At 37.2% G+C, this 23,042-nt stretch overlaps 1 protein-coding gene across 2 annotated transcripts in view; it reads right to left on the bottom strand.

Annotated features, from left to right (window-relative positions):
* Positions 1 to 23,042, bottom strand: part of LOC140135937 (mitochondrial inner membrane m-AAA protease component paraplegin-like) — a 42,748-nt gene that overhangs the window by 14,462 nt on the left and 5,244 nt on the right. For both annotated transcript variants that reach the window (XM_072157633.1, XM_072157632.1), the window contains exons 4-10: positions 19,916 to 20,046; positions 6,744 to 6,845; positions 5,773 to 5,895; positions 4,537 to 4,684; positions 3,359 to 3,507; positions 2,295 to 2,533; positions 595 to 721 (exon numbers count right to left, since the gene is read on the bottom strand). In XM_072157633.1, the coding sequence (XP_072013734.1) occupies positions 595 to 721; positions 2,295 to 2,533; positions 3,359 to 3,507; positions 4,537 to 4,684; positions 5,773 to 5,895; positions 6,744 to 6,845; positions 19,916 to 20,046 (1,019 nt within the window). The remainder of the gene's footprint in view (positions 1 to 594; positions 722 to 2,294; positions 2,534 to 3,358; positions 3,508 to 4,536; positions 4,685 to 5,772; positions 5,896 to 6,743; positions 6,846 to 19,915; positions 20,047 to 23,042) is intronic.

Raw genomic sequence — 23,042 nt, 5'->3', positions numbered from 1 at the left:
GCAGTATTAAAGCTTGTCCGTAGTAAACGAAGCAACGCGTTAGCTTAAATATTAGATCTCTTTTTTCCCGAAAATCATCTGTGTAGCGGTTACAGTACTTGCAAACGGTTATACAATTTTACAAAGCAATACGAAATGCTGAGCAGTGTTTTTGTCTTGAACATTCGCGTATAGCATGTACGCGGATTAAAGCTTGTCCGTAGCAACGTAAGCAACGCCAAGCGAAGTCCACTATTGGTTGATCCAAATAATTATTTCCTCTTCAAAGTATCGATCAGTATCGATTATCGGCAAGTTCCTCTTTAATAGTATAGATGTGCAGAGAGAGCCTTCCTTTCATGTATGCTTCCAGTTCAAGGCTCTCTGACATATAGTGCATAATGGCGGAACCATGCAAGTAGCAAATTTGAACTGATTGAACCAACGGAAGGGGTTTCAAGTCTGGTTTATGTCTTCAGTTTCAAATTTTGGACTGGCAGTTTTGGTGAAAATGATGGGCACTTGTCAAATCCTAGCTAACACCCTATCCACAACAAGTTCTGATTGAGATGCTTGGTAGTTCATATTAGTACATTGAGTATTAATGTGTCTTACCTTATCTAAGATATCAGCTCTATTTGTAGAAGCCAGCATGATGATGTCTTTTTGCGTTCCCATACCATCCATCTCAACAAGCAACTGATTCAATGTCTGTTCTTCCTCTCCTGAGCTGCCTACTGAACTACAATACAAAGCAAACAAAATGAATTCCCTCCGTAAGTATAAATTACTACACAATAGCAATGGTTTCCGAATTCAACAGCCTAACTCAAGCCGACCACGCAAACAGAATACTTACACTTAAGCAGCAATATTATATTACAGCTGAAGGTAAAATGTCTTTTTTGTCTTTAATACATGACTCTTACTCTTACGAAGGTACTCGCCAACGTCCCAGGTGGGGTCAAACGATGAGGAAATGACTTTCAACTTAACAATTAGCAGGCTATTAGCACATTTATGATACTAACAAAGGTCCACAAACCTGAATTTTGATAATTTTTATGATCCTCCGAAAGAGCAAATTGCTGAAAAAGTCTTTAACGCTCAAAGACCTCAGAAACAGGTTTTTGAGCAATGGGTGTTGGTAAATTTGTCAAAAGTTTTGACCTGTTTTGTACGCCTGTACCATAACCACTCGGGTATAAGCCTACCCCCCTAGATGGCAGAGTTCACTTCAAAAATGGGGGTGGGCTTATAACCAGGGAAGGGCTAGTGCTTGAATTTAAAAATAAGAACAATCACCCCCATTTGTATATGCCCAATGTACCAGTAATTTCTATCTTTTATGTCAATTTCTTAAAATAATAAGTGTGGAATGTTAATTATCAACTGATATTTTTTATATTTGTTCTTAAATATGAGAGCAAAGTATTGATTTGATTTAAGAACTTGGCCAAAATTTAGTACCTGAGTGCACCCTTGTTCCCAGAATGTTTTGAAAAATAGGGGGTGGGCTTATAGCCGAAGGTGGGCTTATACCCGGGTGGTTACGGTAATATTAACAAATGATACATCAGTTTGTAGATCTAAAGGCTGTAACATTCATGAATGACAGTTAAAAGTTGTGTGAAGAGTACCAGAGATCACATCAAATTTAGGATATGTATACCTGAAAGCAATTTCTTCACCATTGGGCTATTCCAGTTGAAATCCATACACCCCTTATGAAAAACACAACCTTAATCTCTCACACAGGGGGTGTAGATTTCAAATAGAGTCACCCTTTCAGGTAATCCAATTTGAAATTCACTCTCCCTGTGAGGAAGATTAAGATTATGTCTTTTATAATATAAGAGGCTGTATGGATTTCAACTGGAATAGCCCATTTGCTGGAAACATGTAGGAAAAGGTACAAAAATGTTACATTCAATATCTACATGAATTTATTAACTACTTTACTCCAAATGTATATTTTGTTTACTACTGGTTTACTCAATACTCAGAGAATATATCTTACACTTCCCACAATGCAATTCACCCTTTTCAATTTCCTGTACCGATTTGCTATCTAGTGCAACATGGGTCGATAGTGTCGAAATGTACCTCAATGAACAGAGCACATGCAGAATGATGCAAAAATGTTTACTTCTTGACTATCGACCCATGTATAACCACTTTATTCTCAAAATGAAAACAAAGTGAAACATACAAAGTAATGGGATTGTCATTTGATGAAAAGAGGTGATAAATCATGTTGCAAAGGATTCTGGGAAGGGTAGGATAACTCCTCTGTGGTTTACTTGAGCACCAACCTTGTAGATCTTTTCTTGCCGATAGCATCCAATTCATCAATGTAAATAATACATGGTGATCGTTTCCTGGCTTCCTTGAAGAGACTCCGAACTCGAGATGCTCCAAGACCACCGATCATCTCTACAAACTCAGACCCAGCCATCGCGAGGAAAGGCACATTAGCTTCTGTGGCAACTGCTTTAGCTAGCAGGGTTTTGCCACATCCTGGAGGACCCAGTAACAAGGCTCCTTTTGGCACCTGTAAATGGAATAGACACAAATTATATCAATTAGCGGTCCTATCCAAGTCTTCTACTTTGGGCTATTCCAGTTGAAAGTTCCTTATGGAAGACATAACCTTAATCTTCCACACAGGGAGTGTGAATTTCAAAAAGAGTTAGATTAATGGGCGACTCCATTTGACATCTACACCCCATGTGTGGGAGATAAACATCATGTCTTCCATAGGGGTGATGGATTTCAACTGGAATAGCCCATTGCAAAAACAATGAAAACAATCTCATTAGCAAAATTCATTATATTTTTATCACATAATCCAGTCATTGCTTTTACACAACCAGGGGGGTAATAAAAATAGTTTAAGATCAGTTGACAGTTGTTTATTCAATCTCACCTAAAAGCTAGTTTGTTTTTCTCCTTGATGTCCACAAAAATGTGCAGGGCTAGAAGATGTTTTTCAAAAAAGTGGGTGAGTAAATTTTCTACAAAAATAGCAATATTTTCAACAACATTTTAAGGATTTCTTCAATTTAGGAGAGCAAAAATTGAATACAAATGCCAAAATTTCACAGAAAGGAGCTTCTTTGGTTCATCACCATTTCCAGCACTGACACTGCATACTTTAATGAATATTATTAAACTCATTTGCATATTTTAGCCAAAAGTGTCCTTACCTTGGCACCTAGTTCTTGAAATGGTGAATAATTATACATATTAATACACTTATTTGCATATTTTGGCCAAAAGTGTCCTTCCTTACCTTGGCACCTAGTTCTTGAAATGTTGCATTTAATTATACATATTAATACACTCATTTGCATATTTGTACCAAAAGTGTCCATACCTTGGCACCTAGTTCTTGAAATTTTGTAGGATATTTCAAGTAGTCAACAAATTCCATGACTTCTACTTTGGCTTCTCTGAGTCCAGCGACATCTTTAAAGCTCACACCTTTGGAACCCCCTTTCTCTACTAGGGTGTAATTAGCTTGGGCTGCAATGGTGTAAAAGACAAACATGTGTAGCAATATTAAATCAATTGGTCTGTTGGTCTATATAGTTAATAAAAGTTGTTAGTGCTATATTTTGCTGGAACTGACATGAAAATTGGACCTAAAATGAGGTCAGTAGTCACATATGTAATCTGCTCCCATGAAATGAGCGTTAAGTTGCAAGTTGGTAGTTTTGAGACCCCTGGCTGCTGAATTGATGTTCTTTTTGTTTGACATGCACCTGTACAAGCCAGAAGTCTATCTTTGTGAATGGGGCATTCTGTAAGCCAGTAGTATGTCCTTTGTGAATGGGGCACAACATGCACAATAGGGCATCACAATAGGACATACTACTGGCTTGTACATGTGTGCACCAAACAAAGAACGTCAACTCAGCAGTCAGGAGGTCTCAAAACTACCAATTTGCGACTTTAGGCTCATTTTGTGGGAGCAGGTCACATATTTCAATTTGTTTTAACTAGATACTGATGATGCGAAAGGAAACAGCAAAGCGGAAAAATGTGAAGCTCCACTTCATTGTACATGCCAAAGGTGTCTGTACGGCCAGCAATTGCCAACATTGACTAAACTGTCAATACCACAGAATTAGGAGAAGCTTGACTCCTTATACCATCACATACAACAGCCACATCAGCTATGGGGAGAATATTGGGGGATGCGCCCATCATCCATGTCGCGTTTGCATGACACCGATTGCCTCAAGAACATTCCAAGGGAAACAGAATACCCCTAATTTTTGCTCCATGCCTGTATCAAGATGGCGCACGAGTCCTGCTTCTCCTCTAAGTCTGTGGTCAATACATATCCATATTAGTTTGCTTTCAGTCATTTCACTTACGGAGTATGTTATTATGCCTGTACTTCATACAAAAATGAATAAATCTGATTTTTGATGATTTTTTTAGAATGTTTTGAATTAGCAAAATACTGATTGTGGGCGAGCCAGGCAACAACTCACTGAATGGCACTCCACTTTTACCCAGGTGACAAATTGCTTGAGTTCAACTTACTGAACTGATTAAACATGTTGCCCACTCCACCTGACATTCCTTGAGTAAGCATTCGGAAGAAAATCACCATAATAGCGATGACCACGCCAGCTACAAGTAATGAATTCCATGGCTCTGAGAGACCTGTATCCTGGTACTTGATTGGAACCTGTGTGACGGGAGGAAAAAGATGGGCAATGAAAAGAGAGAGGGTGAGCAAGAATAAATAAATACAGGGAGATAGATCCTTCGAAGTTGGTGCACCTAAACTATGGAACACACTGCCTGTAGCCCTAAGAACATGTGACAATATCGCAACTTTCAAATCTGGACTTAAGACCCATCTATACAATGAGGCATTCAAAGAGTGACTCTTTTAGTACTTGACTCTTTTTCAAATGAACTGTGTCACCATGTTGATATATATTTTCTCAGATCTTTTGAACTTGTTGTGTCAAGCGCCATTGAGCGTCGAAAGGCGGATACCGGCGCTATATTAAATCGTCATTATTATTATTATTATATGTAATGCATGACATAAATTCACCAAGTGGATCTTGACTCAAGGTCCTGTTAAGAAGACCAATTTAAAGCCATAATGTAACGTTTCCATAAAAAATAGATTAGTCTTTCTTTTCCAAAAAATGTAAGGCTTATATTGTCAGATATGTCCCTTTGATTTTGAGTCGAACAACTGAAGTGAAGAAAATTTTACTACCAGTGTCGATGACGACAATGCGTGTCACTCCATCAGTTGTGCTATGGCACGGTCCTTTGATGTGTGTATGATTGTCCTGCATGTCATGTATGTACTGTGTTATGAACATCGTGTATGTGTTTGACTAATATTTACGTTGTGTGCTTTATTCAAAATCTCGGATTTTGACAAAACTACAGCACCTAAAGTCTTGATTTTTGCAGGGTATGTTAGTTTAATAAAGTACATTATAATCATGTAAAAACAGAATTTTGAAAAATATTGAGAGTGTCCTTCTCAGCAAATGTTACATATGGTTTTAATTTATGCAGCTATAACATAACAAGATGAACCAAGACAGGACTAGAAAGGGCTATTCCAGTTGAAATCCATACTACCCCTATGGAAGACATACCTACATCTCCATACGAAGTGTGAATTCAAAAGGGGTTACCTGACGGGGTGCCTCCATTTAAAATCTACACCCCCTGTGTGGGAGATTAAAGGCTTATCTTTCAAAGGGGGTGTTAGATTTCAACTGGAATACCCATTATACCTACCCTATCATACGTGGCTATACCCAATTCATCTTCCTGTTTACGTAATTTGTCTTCAAATCTAGCGATATTTCCCACGGTCAAAGTTAGATATCTCGGTACTCTTGGTGATCTCTGGCCTGTTTGCTGCAAAGAGAGGAAAATAAGAGAGAAAAAATATTTGATTATAATTTGGCATGCTCTGGTTTGCAATGGTCAATCTTTATGATCAGGAAAACAATTAAGATCAAAGTTAGATATCTCGGTACTCTTGGTGATCTCTGGCCTGTTTGCTGCAAGGAAAATAAGAGAGAGAAAACATTTGATAGTCTTGCAATCTGTGATATATTTAACATGGACCGCATATTGTGTACTGCCCAATACTAACATCACTAAGGATACTGATCCGATATTTACGATATTCTACACAATCGTATAAACTGGCATGCTCTGGTTTGCAATGGTCAATCTTCTTGATCAGGATAACAATTTTATTTAACTACATTTCTGATCACAAAGATAAAACATTGTATAGTTTGTGCTATCTACGACCTACATGTATCGTTAAATTAAGGAGTTATCCAACAAAAAACACATTTTGGGGGTAAAATGCCGCATTTTTGGTTGTATAGGGGCAGGCTCGTAACCAAGATTTATTTTGGGGGCCGATTTTGAAAATGTGGATTTTTTTTACAAAATCTGAACGTTTTTTTGACCAAAAAGACATAAAAAAACCCCTATTTTTCCCTCGCTATGCTTGCAAATGGGACTTTGGGTCAAAAAAAGGAAAAAAGGGACTTTTTTGGTATGGGGGGGGGGCCTGGTTACGGGCCTGTACAGGGGTACAAATTTCAACTTACTATCATCCCGGTTAACAAATAATAATACAGGATGACATATTTCTTGATTTAATTATGTGAATATGTCACACACACTGGACAATATAAAAATATGAAAATAGCACAAATAATAATATAAAAATAGAGCATACTCACTGTTACTTGTGGAAATATAGCACCATCGTGTAAGTAGACTCTTACTTTGTCAGATAGGGAAGACTCAGATGCATTGGGTCTGGATAGAACAACATACCTCACCTGTGTGGGATAACATGGGAAAATTACATAAAATAGTGTTTCAAGACAGAGCTTATCACCTATCATCGTATTGTATCATATCATAAATCATATCATATCATATACACAGCAAACACCCACCAGTACTGGACCAATAAAAGGGCCCATTTGCACTGGCCCAGTACTGGACCAGGGTTGGGCCACATAAAGTGAGCGCCAGCACTGGACCAGACCAAGTCGGTCACAACTGGTCCAATACAGTGCGTCACTTATGGACCACATACTGTCGCCAAAGCTGGCCCAACGCTGGCCGGGCTTCCATGTGGCCCAGCATTGGCGCTCACTTTATCTGGCCCACATGTGGTGGGTGACGTGCTCACACTAGCGAAACAATCAATTAAATCATTAAATTCAGTTTTCAGACTAGTCTAGGCTAGGCCCGGGGGCTAGGGCTATTTGAATTGATATTTTTAGTGGAAGTGCAACTTTTGCGGGAACTTTGATTTAATTTTCAAATCTTGGTGTATGGCTACAAATTTGGTACCAAATGAAAGCTAACAGATTCAATTTTATTGTTTATTATTGAAAAGTAAATATGAATATTGTATGGAGGAATATTTTTACAGTGATTTTACTATCTTTACCTTTGATTTTGTGACAATGTAATAGCATTATTTAGGCATGTTTATTGTTGAACTTCAACTTATACTTCTATCCTATCGGTAGGGAAAAATCAAAATAATATTTCATGTCCCTTTGATTTCTAGACCATCCTCTAGCGCCTAGGCTACTGATTTACGGGCCCGGTCCAGACTTGATCCTCACCATTTTGTAACTGAGATTCGTGTAGGCCTATAATTAATTTTGAGCCTTCGTATGGTAGGCCTATGAAAACTTTTAAGCATTTTATAGGCCCATAATATTTATGTTTTTATTCATATAATTTACCTATCATTTCTTTGGGCATAACCAGCTGGCTAGGCCTATGCCATGTTGGGCTTCCATGTATATGAATAGGCCTATATTAAATAGTAGGCCTAGGCCAAATAGGCTTACTAGGTCTATCAAGTAGGTCTTTAAATTAGATAGACCTAGGGCTATGCATGATACGTTACAACATAACATGTAGGCCTATCAGTATACAGTATACCCAATATTTTTCTCTCACTAGGCCTAAGACCTTTAAACTGATAATAGGCCTATAACTTTCCATAGGCCGTGTAAAAGGCCTATAAGCCTATAAAGTTTTCGTAAAGTAGGCTATTCCTAAGTTTTAAAAAAACTTGAAAATCTATTTTAAAAAACTGACAAATCCCGTAAATTGATGAGGGAGGGGCCTTATTTAATATTTACTCAAAATTTCAGAATAGGATGGGTGTTTTAGCTTGAGCTAATTAGACCTCTACTGTCTGTCCAATTAACATAGAGACCCGGTTTTTATTACTTATTTAAATATGTTTTCGAAAAAAATCATGAAAGAAAAGTTGTTAGTGACTTTCAGACCTAAGAAGTTTTTCTTGTTCCAAAGATATTTGGTAACATTTGCATTATAACCACATATCTATTGAAATTTGAGCAACCCCCCGGCAAATTTGAAAATGATCTGTGAAACGTTGGGTTCCATTACCAAAATACGTACTTGGACGGTTCGATTATTTTACTTCGAAGGTAGAAATCCTTTGGATGTGATAGCCAAATAATAAACTCAAGCGGAACGGTATAACAATTGAAATGGGTTTCATTTTAACCGTTATTTGTTAAACTGCGATTTTTACTTTTTGAGAAATTAATGAATTTGATCAAAAAACTTTACGGAGATCCCCTACTTAATACTCAAAACCCTTAATGTACCCTGAAGATTACAGATTACAAAGAAATAATGGAGACTCACTCAATGAAGTGCAGATATTTCAAATTTAATTGAAAATTTCAAATCAAACAAACTTGTATTCCCCGCTTGTCCTGTCTCAAGACAAAGTCAATTCAAGTTATTTTGAAAATGACAAAGTTGACTCTTTACAACACTGGTAATTGCCGCTTTACACAACACATTACACATGCATGTTGCTTTTACTTGGGCAATTAGGCTTTAATACTTCCCAGCAAGCATATTTTTAAAAATATTTTAACATGTTGTTTAAGTGTTATATTTGACAAAAATGTTTGCAAAAAAATAGTTTACAATAACATTTTGAAGACCTTTAAAAATATTGTTCCAGAGTGTGTTCATGCAAAACATTTTAAAACGTTTGTTTTCATTGACCTAATAACCCGACATTTAATGGTAAAACGTTTTTATCTAAACCAAAACCAAAAATATAACTTACTTAAGGTTGGTCTGAATCATGGAATTATGGAAACTTTCGGGCCTCATAACTGCTAAATTATTGGTCTAAAGTACATACAATTATAGGCCTACATATTTAGAATGGCAAAGACTTGACAAGTTCATCTGTGAGGTCAAATTTGGGCCAAAATGCTCATTTTTGGACCAAAATCCCCAAAACGGTTTTTTTTGCCCACTTCTTTTTCGTTAATCGTAACAAAAACAATTCTTGGGCCAAAAATTTTTCTGTATTAATTTTTTTAAACTAGATAAAAATATCTAGGAGCCATTTCTTTTCGCCCAAATTTCAAATATTTTTGGTGAAGTTTGTCATAATTTAAAAAATAATGAAAAAAGGGATCCTAGCTATTTTTATCTAGTTTAAAAAAATTAATAAAAACAAATTGGCCCAAGAATTTTTTTTTTTTTTACGTTTAACGAAATAGAAGTGGGCCAAAAACCATTATTTTGGGGATTTGGAGCCACAAATGACCTCAACTTCCAGCCCCATGGAGTATCTGTAACATTATAAATTTAATTATCTGATAGGTCTACTGATTATATTAAGTATTATTCAAGCATGCCAAAATACCGCCAGATGAAACATAATACAGCTTGTACGAAAGACAAATGAAAATCATACAGAAAATAGACATACTGTGGCTTTTATCATTATTAAACATGCCCAAAGCAAACAATAAAAAAGATGCATAGGCCTAAATGCATTGATACAGAATGTGTATTATGTAGCAATGTTGCCCAAATAACACATTATCCCGGGCAAATTATCAGTGGTGCAAATTGTGATTTCTTCCTCAGGAGCAAGGTTTATGGGCTCAAGATTTCCTCAATCATAACCAGACATAATTTGCATAGTTTTCGAGCTTTCAAACTAGGGTGTTTTGGGGACGATAAAAATTCGGTATTTCACACTAGTTTAGCACATAATTTTGGTGGGACACGGTCTCCTTTCCCCTTTACTTTTCCTTCCCCGATTTTCTCTTTCATTTTTTGTCAGAGTGAGAACATTTCTCTTTCATATTTGTCAGGGGGCTGTGCCCTGCAGGGCATTGCTCCATTGCCTCAAGCCACCCTTTCCAACTTCTTCCCAAATTTGATGTCAGAAAGCACATCTGATCTTAGTTTGATAGACTTGATGACAAAATCTTGGGAGCATTGTGTTTTGAACTACTCTTCTATCCAGCATCTCGGAAATCTTTCTCAGCTAGTTGCATTCGGTGAGCAAAATAATGTGTAAAGTAGCTCTGTGTGGACTAGATTGAGTGAATCAGAGTTACTTCTGAACACTGTTATGAAAATACTGTCCATCAAAGTCTCTTAAGTCCTGCAACTAGCAGTTCTGATAACTTTTCCTTGTCAATTCCTCTACCACAATCAATGTTCCCTTTAATTTGTCTCCCTTTAAATCTTGCTGGTCCACAGTTGTTTGATGACATGTAAAACTGAGTCATTTTAAAGAAAATTTGAACAATGATGGCGATAGACACTTGTAAAATGATATTAGAATATCAGCAAATAGACTAAAAAATGACAAGGGAATTTTCTAAAAACCTCTTATCATGAAATGTAAGGTATAACTCATTATTATTTGGCTAATTTAAATTAAAAAAATATATAAATAGCGCCCTCAATTTGCAAAAAATGCACAGTTTATAGACTTAAAATTACCACAAAATAGCAGAAAAGGATGAATAATTTGATATAAAAACGAAAATCTTTGTTAAAAGTTGCTACAAAATATATGTTTATATGTGACCCATCATATCGAAACACGGCAGTTGTCGCCAAAAATGAACTTGTAGGTTTCTTTGCCAAGCTGGAGAACTGCTTTTAAGCTTTAAAATGACACCTCTTCCATCAATGTCGCATGTAGAATGGTGATTTTATGTGACAAATAGAGTTCAAATTCCTTATTATTTTCTTTATTTATCGAGGCCCTTTTTCTTTATAATCTTTAAATGTGGTTATTAGTGTGACAGCTTTTGGTATTATTCAGGTCTAGAAATGATCATTATAATAATGTTTTGTTAGAATAATTAATAAATGGTCACATCAAACAACCGTACGTCAGGAGTCTCCATTTTTACCCTCTTAATGTTCAGTTGGGTCCATTTCCTTAGTTTACAACCTGTTCAGTGCTTTACTTTTCTTCTTTTTAAATTTATTTCCTCAAGATTTTCCAGGCTGTTTTCTCCTCACTGGCACTTCTGATTTTTTAGTATTGATACACTGAATTTCCTCAATGACTACAATTTTCCATAAATTCCTAATTGCCACGTTGTATAAATTTGGTGCCCTATTTCCACCTGCCTTCGTGCATCTTCCTTTTTTCCTTTCGAATTACATTGAATACCTAGTCTCGTGATGCATTGTAAATGTCCTCAACCATTGCAAACCATTTCCATATTCTATTCCTCTTATTTTTTTAACAATCGTGAATTCCTCAAAATTTTGCACAACCAGTGTCTTCAGATTTACTCTCTTCCATTCAGTAGCTTCACTGCCTCACTGCCGTCAATTGTTGATAATCAACTTTTTCTTTAGCTGAGATGTGTTTCTACGTTATCGTCTACCTCACTCCCCTCATTTTCTTCCTCTTTCCCTCTCCTTCTTCTTTCTTTTTCTTCTCCCTTCCTCTTTTTTCCTCTCTCTTTTTTTCTGCTCAAGGCATTATTTCCTCAATTTTGACTCTCATTTCCTAGGAGCGGTGCTCCCCGCTCCCGCACAATTTGCATCCCTGCAAATTATACATAGGGCCTAAGCCACTGAAAACGTATGAAAATATAAAGAAGAACAAATATTATAAAAAACAGTAACATGTTTAACTTCCCTTTTTAACCTAAATTGAGCGTGGAAAGAAAGGTCCAAATAATTAAAAGTATACGGACATACCAAATGAGGCCTAAAATTTTCCAAAGTGAGGGTAAAACACATCTTGCATAATAAGAACAACTTGGTCAACAATTTAAGGGATCTAGAATGACCGTTTATGGCGTTTTGACAGTATTTTTTGTGGGACATGAGAGCACCTCAGACGTATCGAATTCAAAATTTTCAATTGATGGTCGGCTTTTCATCCCAGCTACATACAGTTTAATTACATGTCATTAGATTTATAAAGTTTACTTCCAGATCTGTTAACAAAAATATGAAATTTTCATAATTTCCCATAAAATTGGTAATATCGCGAATTTCACAATATCAAAATTATTTGATATCAGAAAGACATTCAAGTCCCATAAAAATACTGTGCAAATATTGCTACCCGCTTCCATAATAATGTATTAATAAAAATCATTGTCTTGTTGTTTTCGTATCATTGTTTTGCATGAATGAAGTGATGATAACAATACTGCACTTTTCGCAAATACTTGCTTTTCGAAAGTACAATTGTTATTAACACTACATTCGTCAATGCCAATACTTTTCCCTGAAAAGTATTTGCTTTTCAGAGAAAAGAGAAAGGCCGTTTACGAATGGCGTGTGTTATTGTGATCATCGCTCCATTCATGGAAAATAATAGAGCGGTAAAACAATAGCGCGACGTTATAGGTGTGTATTAAACATTAATAACATCACAAATTCGCAATAAACCCAAATTGTGAAAAAAATCACCCCGGGCAGATTTTTGGCTATTTCTCCATTTACGACCCTGCCTTTTGACATGACACGTCACATTTGTGTAGTGAACTGATTTCCTGATTTTCCAATGAGACCTGTTCTCACAAAATGAGCGGAAATATGTCAGGAAGAAAAGCAGATACATGGGGGTGCACCGCTCAGTCCGACACGCCGCTAGTCCGACACGCTGCTAATCCGACACGCTGCTAGTCCGACAACACAAATTCCCTATACTTAGAGGTGCGTCACTCCGAAAATGAAAAGCACATGCAGCGCTAGTCCGAAAAAAGCAAGCGCAAGTCCGAAAATGAAAACCACTGCAACAGTCCGACACGCCGCTAGTCCGAATCTGATAACACAGCCCGACACGCCGCTAGTCCGAATCCGAAATATACTGCGCTAGTCCGAATTTGAAAAACACTTCTTCAGTCTGACACTGCACTAGTCCGAAACTGAAAACCATGGCGCTAGTCAGAAACTGAAAACTACAGCGCTAGTCCGAATCTGAAAAACATTGCGCTAGTCCGAATCTGAAAAACACTGCGCTAGTCCGAATAATCAGACTAGCGCAGTGTTTCCCTCCAATTCAAATTTGGACTAGCGCAGTGTTTTTCAAATTGACTAGCGCAATGGTTTTCAGTTTGGGACTAGCGTAGTGTTTTTTAGATTCGGACTAGCGCAGTGTCGGACTGAAGGAGTGTTTTCCAGATTCGGACTAGCGCAGTGGTTTTCAATTTCGGACAAGCGCAGTGGTTTTCATTTTCGGACTATTGGCGTGTCGGACTGGCAGAGTGTATTTTAGATTCGGACTAGCGGCGTGTCGGGTTGGTGCAGTGCATTCCAGATTCGGATTAGCGGCATGTCGGACTAGCGGCATGTCGGACTAGCGGAGTGTCGGACTAGCGGCGTGTCGGACTAATGCCCTGTACCCATATTATATGACCCAGAGATTAGGCTTACGGATCTGGCCATAGCCATTATATGACCCAGAGATTAGGCTTACGGATCTGGCCATAGCCATGAAGATTTGCAACTTTCCTCTCACTTTGTGGGAACAGGTCTAAATTGGAAGTTTGTATTCCTGGTTGTATACTTAGCACATTGATTTTCAATGTCACTCTATAGGTAAACAGGTCTACAAATTATTATTGTCCGCATTTTCTCATCTTCACATGCTTGCTCAGATACTAATACGGTTTTTTCCATTGTATCATGCAACTATTCTAGCCTAGTTGGTCTGAATTGCATGTATTCCTCCTAGAGTCACGGTTGAAAATATGCAAAATCAATGCAATTTCAACAACATTCGAACTGGAACACATGTGACACATCTATTATGTTGATGAAGCCATTCCAATTGTCTGCTTCCACTGTGCATGTAACCATTTTCATACTTGGCTCTGTGAATGATGTTGATCAAGTCGCTTTCTGATGTGATATTCCTGTCTGAAACAACAAAATAAAATATTGGTACAAAGTTATAAACATAGTTTTTTGGTCATCTAAATGTTTATATTCATATCATTTTCAGTATTTATTAAAAAAAAGTCACTAAATAACACATGTTCAGATTCTTTATTCTTGTCTGGGGCTGTGCAATAATTATAAGCCCCGGGGAAGGGGTAAAATTTCCAAGCGGCTTGCCAAAATCGCTTGCCCCCCCTCTCAGCCCATAAAAAAATCTTTGCGCCCCCCTTTGAACATGCCAAAATTTTTGGATCCCAAATTGCAAATTAGGTGGTCTATACGCATGTTGCGAACGCAGCGAGCAGGAAAATTTGCATATTTAAGCGTTTCCGTATGGTTTTCCTAAGCCTTTAGAGCGTTTTATTTAAAAGGCCCCCCAAGAATGTGCGCCAAAAATTTCTCCCCCCCCCCCATTTTACTTTCCCCCAGGCCTCATAATTATTGCACAGCCCCTAAAAATGCAGTCAGTCACTCATAAGAAATAAATAGGCCTACTCCTGTTTAAGAAATAAATATGCAAAGCTACAGGGTTTACTTTAACGCACAAAACACGCATATTTAAACGTTCAGGCACTTTATGGACCCCTTCAAATCCAAAGTCCCAAAGTCCAACGCGCGTACAAAATCTTGAAACGTACACATTCAAATATTGCAAGATTTGAATAGAGAAACACAATATTGTGCATTTATTCCAGCTTTTGCCATTTCGGATTGTCATTTTAGTAATTGCGAGTTTCAAGACTTGTATAGTGTCAGTGGACCTGTGTTCGGGTCCTTTTTTTTCTAAAGCAATGATTTAAATTGTGTAAAAATGATGCACCAAATGGCTTCAATTGGACCATCATTTTGCAAAATTAATTCTCCCTCTCAGGGTAGAACATCCCCATCAGACACCCCCTGCGTAGTGGATAAACAAGTGGCCATTTTCGCTTCTGCTCTTGACATTTTGCCAATTTTTGGCTTAGGCCCCTATATTATAATAATATAAAAATACCCCTTGGGCAATGTTAATTGGACCCTTCAGAGGAAAAATTCACAAAATGCTTAGAAAAACCCTGCAAAGCTATATTCTGAATAGAACAATTCTGCTACCCTCCGCCTCCCCCTGATAATCCATGATTACCTAACAATAGTAACCAAAATGGAAACATATGTACCCTATTATTACAATCCTAGGTTTTATTTCACATTGAGGCACATTCAATGGGTGTCTCGTCTGTTTTTTGTGACTTTTTCAAATTTTCATTCCAAAATGTCAAATATTAAAGTAGGCATAAATTCAAAAGAAAACTGACCGGAACCGTAATTTTTGCTCTGAATAATAGAGGGTATGTGAATTAGAATATTTTATATCTGTGAACAAAAATTTTTCATCATACCATATTGAGGCAAAATTTGGGTTAAAACTTGCCTTTTTCATGATTTACACTTTTATTTTGGAGTGAAAATGTATTTATTTGACAACAAATGTATATCAATGTATTGAGCTGGATGTTTGAATTGAAAAAGTTCACAGTGACATATTTCTTTGACCCATAGTTTTTGACCTCCAGCAAACCACAAGCCATTTAGAAATACATATTTATTTGGATTTTTCTACTTTTGTACATGTAAATACATATAGCCTATAAGCAGAAAGGCTGCAATAAGAGTCCTATGATTTTATATTATTTAAAGAGGTCACATGATGATTTTGAGGTTTTTGTGCAGCAATTTTGGACAAAGATTCTGATGGTGTCAAAATTTATTTACACACTCTGATCTTAACATTTTACCCGCCTGGCATTCCTGAAAAGTGATTGATATTTGTGCTGAAAAATGCAATAAAGCTATAAAAACAAAATTAAATTCATGCAGTTCAGAATAGGCAGTTCAAATTAGAATAGGCCTAAACACACACAGGCGCAAGGCGTATAAAACTGGGGCACCTAACAAGAGCCCAATTTGAGAAAAAGTAATAAATTTTTTTTAATTGCCGCATAGCTGCTATTACGTCGCACTTGCGTGGCGGGGGGGGGTGCCTGAGAATTGATGTGATCATGTGCCCCCTCAGGAGTAAGAATGAAGACCTAGTAATTGAAGCGATTTGGTGGACCATTTTTGCACTATATTAGTGTGCAAAATTTTAGTTTGAAAAAGCCAAGAATTTGTGAAATGAGGGGTCCATGAAGCCTTTTGTGGGACTTTTGTGAACATGTTTTCCCTATTATTGTAGGGCTAAATTGTAGGCCTATCATACGGCCTAAATTGGCAAATGTCGAAAGCAGAAGCGAACATGGCTGGCCACTTGTTTATCCACTAGGCCTACACAGGAGGTGCCTGAGCCTGAGGGGGATGTTCCCCACACAGAGGTTGGAAAATTTTACAAAATGAACGTCCAATTGAAGCCATTTGGTGCATTATTTTTACACTAAAATCATTGCTTCAAAAAAAAAAAAACAAAAAAAAAAAAAACAGGGGGGGCAAACTCAATTTGCAAAATTTTCAATGTTACACAAGTCTACTGACACTTTTCCTATAAAACTTGAGACTCGCAATTAAAGCATCTTAATAGGCCTACTAACTTTGGTGACAAAATGTGACAGGCCCTGCACGTCGACGGGCCAGCAGTAATTTTCACATGTTTTTGTGCCGAGGACCCTTCAAGCAATGGCATGCCTAAAATAATCATAGGCCTAGGGCATATAGATGAGGTGACCTCAATGTTTATCAACAAAGGCAAGGGACTGGTATCTTTATGCTTCAATGAACCCCATGCAACCACTACACTGTTCAATTGCCTTGTTGTGATGAGGCGGGAGTTTTAAAAACACGAGCCCTGAACACAATATGATGCGCACGCATACTGCCAGGCAAAAACAATGGAAATTGTGATGATGCGTGCGCAGACTGACAGGCATTGACGTCAGAAGTCACATCATCTATAATTATAGGGCATACTTACAGCTACTTACAATCCAAATGTGCGGTTTTTTAGGCATGGGCCTACGTGCAATGTAAGTATTTCTCTTCTCCTTTCCCCCTCTTTCTCTTCTCTTCTAGCTCCTTTTTCTTTGCAAAAAGGTGGGGCGCTGCCGCCTGTAAACACCTATAAACTAAATAGCACTGCAAGGCATATGCCGATGCAAGTACATTCACCAGAATGAACTCGTTGTCTTCTAGACTCGCTTGCCAGTCCTATACGCCGTACCTATGTATATTGAGGACTGGCTTACGCCATTTTGGATGTCAATGGGAAATACACACTTAACGATTTGCGCCGGTTAGAAACTTGAAAAAAAAATCTTCAAAATGTCATCAATGTATATAAAAGTGGTACCAACCTTATTGTGCTTGCTAATTTAAGACTCGGTTGAAACAAAATTAAGGATCGAATGCATTTAAGTGTCCAAAAGGCAAAATTATCGTCAAAGTTCTGCGAAATCGGCACCCTTGCAAAAGGGTTCAGAATTCGAATCGGGAACGAAAATATCCGATCTTTGCGATCAAAAACACAAAATGTAAACATACTATTGGCAACAGACATTATTACCAAACAATATAGAATAAAAAATTTGACATCATTTTCTCAAAATATTGAAGAAATTTGCTCACTATACATCGAAAAAGTACGCAATCCAATTCCCGTTCAAACGCGTGGGAAACTGAAAGTGCACAATCCCGACTAGTTGTCTTCTAATGATCTAATAAACTGTTCCATTAATCGTGGATTCAAATTCAGTCAGCATATTAATTGTCATATCTCCTAGTCCTACATCATGTTCATCATTCATGTTCTTGAGCTGACATGCATGACATGATACTCTCCGCTCGCGGAAAATGAAACCAAATGAGATTTGTGCATGTGAAATTACAAGACTTTTTATAGTACATAGGCCTACCGTACCTTTTTGATGTCTTCAGTGGTCTGCCTGAATCCACTAACATTCTATAAAATATGTATACGCTTTTGGGTCAAGATATACGAATAAATAACTTTTAAACGGCATCTAATTTACTTTTTATAAGCTTAAACACGTCCGATGATTGATTAGAATTTTTATGAAAGCTTAAAGACAGCTCGTGGTACTACCAGCACTGGGCCAGAAAAAGTGGCTTGATGTGGCCCATTTCAAGCGGCTCCACATATGGTCCAATCCAAGTGTCACTTTTGCTGGACCATACGAAAGGCCCCTTTCTTGATCCAATCGCCGGTACCAGGTGTGGCCTAACACTGGCCCAGTACTGGACCAAATCGGCCAAGTTCCCTGTGTATATCACATATCATATCATATTATTATCATATCATATGTAGGATTGAGCACCCCAGGTGCACTGCAGCCTGTATATGATCCTGCCCCCTCCAAAAAACAAATAATTGGGGGGAAAATGCAAATCAGCTGCTTCAGTAGCATTATTATGCATTCAAAATATACAGAGTGACATTTGTGGCAATAAAATAATTACAGTTCAAAACAATAAGGCCTGGTTGTCCACTGGACACCCTCATTTCCAACACTGCTATGGCTAATTTTAAAATTTGAGTTCATGTCATAAAAATTGACAAGGGCCCTCAGATGTTCAGACAAAAGAGCAGGGATGGCCTGTGACAATTTTGGCTTATTTCGAACTCTGCACACACACCCCTACATGTATTGACCATTGACAGATCTGAAGGTTACTTGGAAGCAATACATTTACCCAAAAGATGCATTTAACCTCAAAACATCCTGCATTGTGTACAGAGAAGGAAGTTCATGTGCTGTCATGTCCTTTGTGGTGCATTGTTTTATCTTACAATAATACGTAATAGGATTTGACACATGGCCCAACAAGGATAAAGATATGTACACATGACCTTGGTACATCATACCACTTTTTGTCATGTATACCAATACCATCTAAACTAAACATCTCTCAGTCCTAATATATTACTAAAATTTGTTCTGCTTATAATAGGCGAATATTATTATGTTTTTGCTACTGCGTGCTTCAATAAACTTTAACTTACGATTGTGTAAATTCACATAAGTCGCGCATTATGAAACGCACTAGCATACTGCGCCAAACAGTGTTATATCAATACACAGTGTTATGAGTCTTTATTTTATATCACTCATACATAAATTCTAGACAGTTTATTGGTTGATTACCATTTAACATTTTTACCATCAGCTTCTTCGTGTGACAGTTTTTACCATCATAGTGCTGCGCCGTAGTGCGCCTGCGCCAAGCCGTGCGCTGACTCTTAGACTCACCAAAATGTGAAGTATATAACGGCAAAAAATGGTGTTATGTTGATGACAAAATGTATTTCCTACCTTAAACAGTATTTTAGTAATAGAATTTATGTACGAGTGATATATAATAAATATTAACTGTCTTCAATTCGTGTAATGGTCGAAATATAATCACTTGGTGAAAGATGTATTGTTCCATTCCACTCGCTGTTCCGGCTCGTGGGATGGAACAATCCATCTTTCACCTCGTGATTATATTTCGACCATTACACGAATTGAAGACAGTTAATATTTGTATATTGTTTTGCCTAATATAAGCAGAACAAACTTTAGGGTGATGACAAATATAGAAGGTGATGCCAATGATCACCGATGACATGTCTGCAAAAATTTATGTTTGGTTTTGTCAAATTAACCTTTTTCTAGTGCGTTCTTACCTCTCCTTTGCTGAGATATTCATTAACAAACGTCTGCCATGAAATATTGGGGCCATCCTCCTCATTGCCAGACAATGCACTCAGGAAAAACATGGTGGTGATCAAGATAGCTAACCAGAGGTAGGTCCTTGCTATAATTATGGGAAAAATATAAGAAGATAATCAAATTGAAATAAATTTACTTGTGTGAGCTTTCATCTTCCTGATGATGGTTGTGGTAAGATATCAAAATAATTTTTTGTAAGGCATACATAAAGCCAGTCAACTGACTGTTAACCCATAGTTGGCATACACACAGGGGTAGCGCTAGGCTGTATTTGGGGGTCCCAGACTCACCAAAATACAGTTCGGACCCCCTATTTATATATTTTCTGCAAGTTCAGGGGGTCCTGCAGACCTCAGTTTTTTCAATCTAGCGCTACCGCAGACATACTATTTATGCTGCATTTGTGCAACTCTGACTCAATAAACTCTACTACGGACCCCCTACTTTTTTTATTTTCTGCAAGTTCGGGGGTCACTGCAGTCTCTAGAGTGTTTTGTTCTTGTGTTACCCTTGCATACAAATGCTAGATTTTCAAACAAATGGTAAACAAAATTTGTCAAAATAATAGAGCCAAAACAACAGCAACGGGGGTTCTATGTAAATGACCCCTTTAGCAACCTCTAATTGGCAATTCTGTGTGCAAAAAGCTAAAAACATGTGATAATCAATAACCATAGTCATTATTCACATCAGTGATCATTATTCACGTAATGTCAAATTCAAAAATGAAGATATCAATATTTGTTTCTGACCAACAAGGTCCTAAATGGTCTATAAGGCCACAAAAAAAATTTGTTTGATTGGCGAAACCTGACTGACCCTAAAATTAGGCCTGACCCTAAAGCTTTTTTAAATTTTTTGCAAAAATTAGTTAAATTAAAAAAAGTTCCAAGGTCTTTATCAAACGCAATTTACACCTTTAAAAGTGAAAAAAAAAAAAAAATCCCGACCTGCCCATCAAACAATTTTCCAAAGTTCAAAGTTTTCCTTTCAGTGGTAAAGTTTAATTCAAAATTTCCTGATTGTAGTCCTTGGTCTTCCACTTCTTATGACCATTTCGGTCACAGAAAATATTGAACTTGTCATGTTTTAATATGGGATTAAGTAAACAATGACTACTAATGTGATTAATGACATTTTTTATTGATTATCACATGTTTTGACGACCTCCAAATTCACAAAACAAGATGAACAATCCCATGCGAGCCCTTTCCAATGAGAAACATTTCCTTCCATGGACACTGAATACAAGGCAATAGGATTTTGCTGTAACCTTCAAATCTTAGGTTACGTTCATTTAAATGTAGCGTACGTGTATGCTACAACATCAATATTGGTACCATTGCAACAAATGAGGCGTCATAATGCTGCTTCAAATGCATAGCCCAAATTTGATGTACGATCAACCGTTTTGGTATAATGGCAATTCATTGGGTTATTGGTAGTTGTTTATATGCTAATATCATAAGAACATCATTTTACATCACCTTAATTGTGTTTTTGGTAAGCAAATTTTTCAAAGTAAATCCAATGCTGGTTGTGGCAAGTCTTGACTGGGCCAGTACTATCATTTCAATGATTTCTTTTCAACATGATAATGCAACTATAATAGTCCGTATACCTTCCTCGAGTCAGTAAAGCAGGCATCTGTTATGCTAGTTGGATTCCTTGCATCATTTTCTTTCGGAAAATGTATACTTTTATATACTTCTCATCATCACATTTAGAGATACAATAAAAAGCAATATCTATATTACTGACTCAAGAAAGGTATACAGACTATAGGAGCTGTGTCTGCCTATTTTTTAACTATAAATGGGGCTAATCCAGTTAAAAGCCATAAACCACCTGTGGAAGACATGACCTAAATCTCTCACACAGGGAGTGTAGATTTCAAATGGAGTCACCCACTTAGGTAACCCATTTGAAATTCACTATCCTTGTGTGAAAGATTAAGGTCATGTCTTCCATAGGTGGTATATGGATTTTAACTGGAACAGCCCAATCCGTGGTACATGTTCACATACACACAATATCTTACTTCTCCCACAATGCATTTCTTCCATTTCAATTTTCTGTACTGATTTGCTAGAGTGCAACATGGGTTTATAGTGATAAAAATTTCCTATGAACAGATCATATCCAGATCTTGCAAAATATGTTTATTTCTTGACTATCGACCCATGTTTACCCAGTCTATTCTCAACATGAAAACAAAGGGAACCTGTACATTGTACAAAGCAACAGAAGTTTCATTTGATGTAAAGAGGCGATGTGTCATGTTGCAAAGGATTCTGGGAGGGTAAGATATCTTTTCTGCACATATATATATATATATATATATATATATGCACGAATGGAAATACCCATCCGATCGCTCTACCCAGGGTAAGGTTACCCAGGGTAACCTTACCCTGGGTAGACTCTATATTACTTTGGTAAAATCTGGATATATATCCGTGTGCTGTTACTATAACAGACAAGGTATATGACGATGACTTCTTGCCAACGTGTAATGTCTATGAAAATTATTAAGCCTATGAACATTATACATCTTTTGTACGTTTAACGCTATGTGCACAGTGAAATGAATCCACTGCTATTACATAGCATCAGAATTATCGAAGGGAGGGAACACTGTAAATACAACAGCCCGCACGTGTTTAAGTGATTCGCCGAATGGTTGAATGCAACTGCTGCAAGATTCGAAGTTCATTTCTTATTGTTTAATCCAAATAGCGTGGCCATGTAGATGTAAAAAAACAATCAGAAGTTAATAAAAGATCCTTAACGATAACCCCGGGTTGACACTGCGATTTTGGTTTTGTTTCAATCAAGGAAAAGACATAAATTTCTGGTTGTTGACAATATACATTTGGTGACAATATTACATTATTGAGCGCTTAATTTACATGTATAGAACTTTCCCAATAAGCATCACTTCACTGAACTATATTCATCTTACATGTTCAACTATTCATCTTACATGTGTATTAAAGTATACATCCCGACTACCCCAGGTTGACACGCATACTGAAGTAACAACCTGAAGTTGACAAAATGTCTTCCACGGTCACCCTG

This window comes from Amphiura filiformis, chromosome 16 (assembly GCF_039555335.1).
Source record: "Amphiura filiformis chromosome 16, Afil_fr2py, whole genome shotgun sequence".
Classification (NCBI taxonomy): domain Eukaryota; kingdom Metazoa; phylum Echinodermata; class Ophiuroidea; order Amphilepidida; family Amphiuridae; genus Amphiura; species Amphiura filiformis.
Note: the sequence above shows the minus strand (reverse complement) of the source record. Positions and strands in the feature narration are given on the sequence as shown.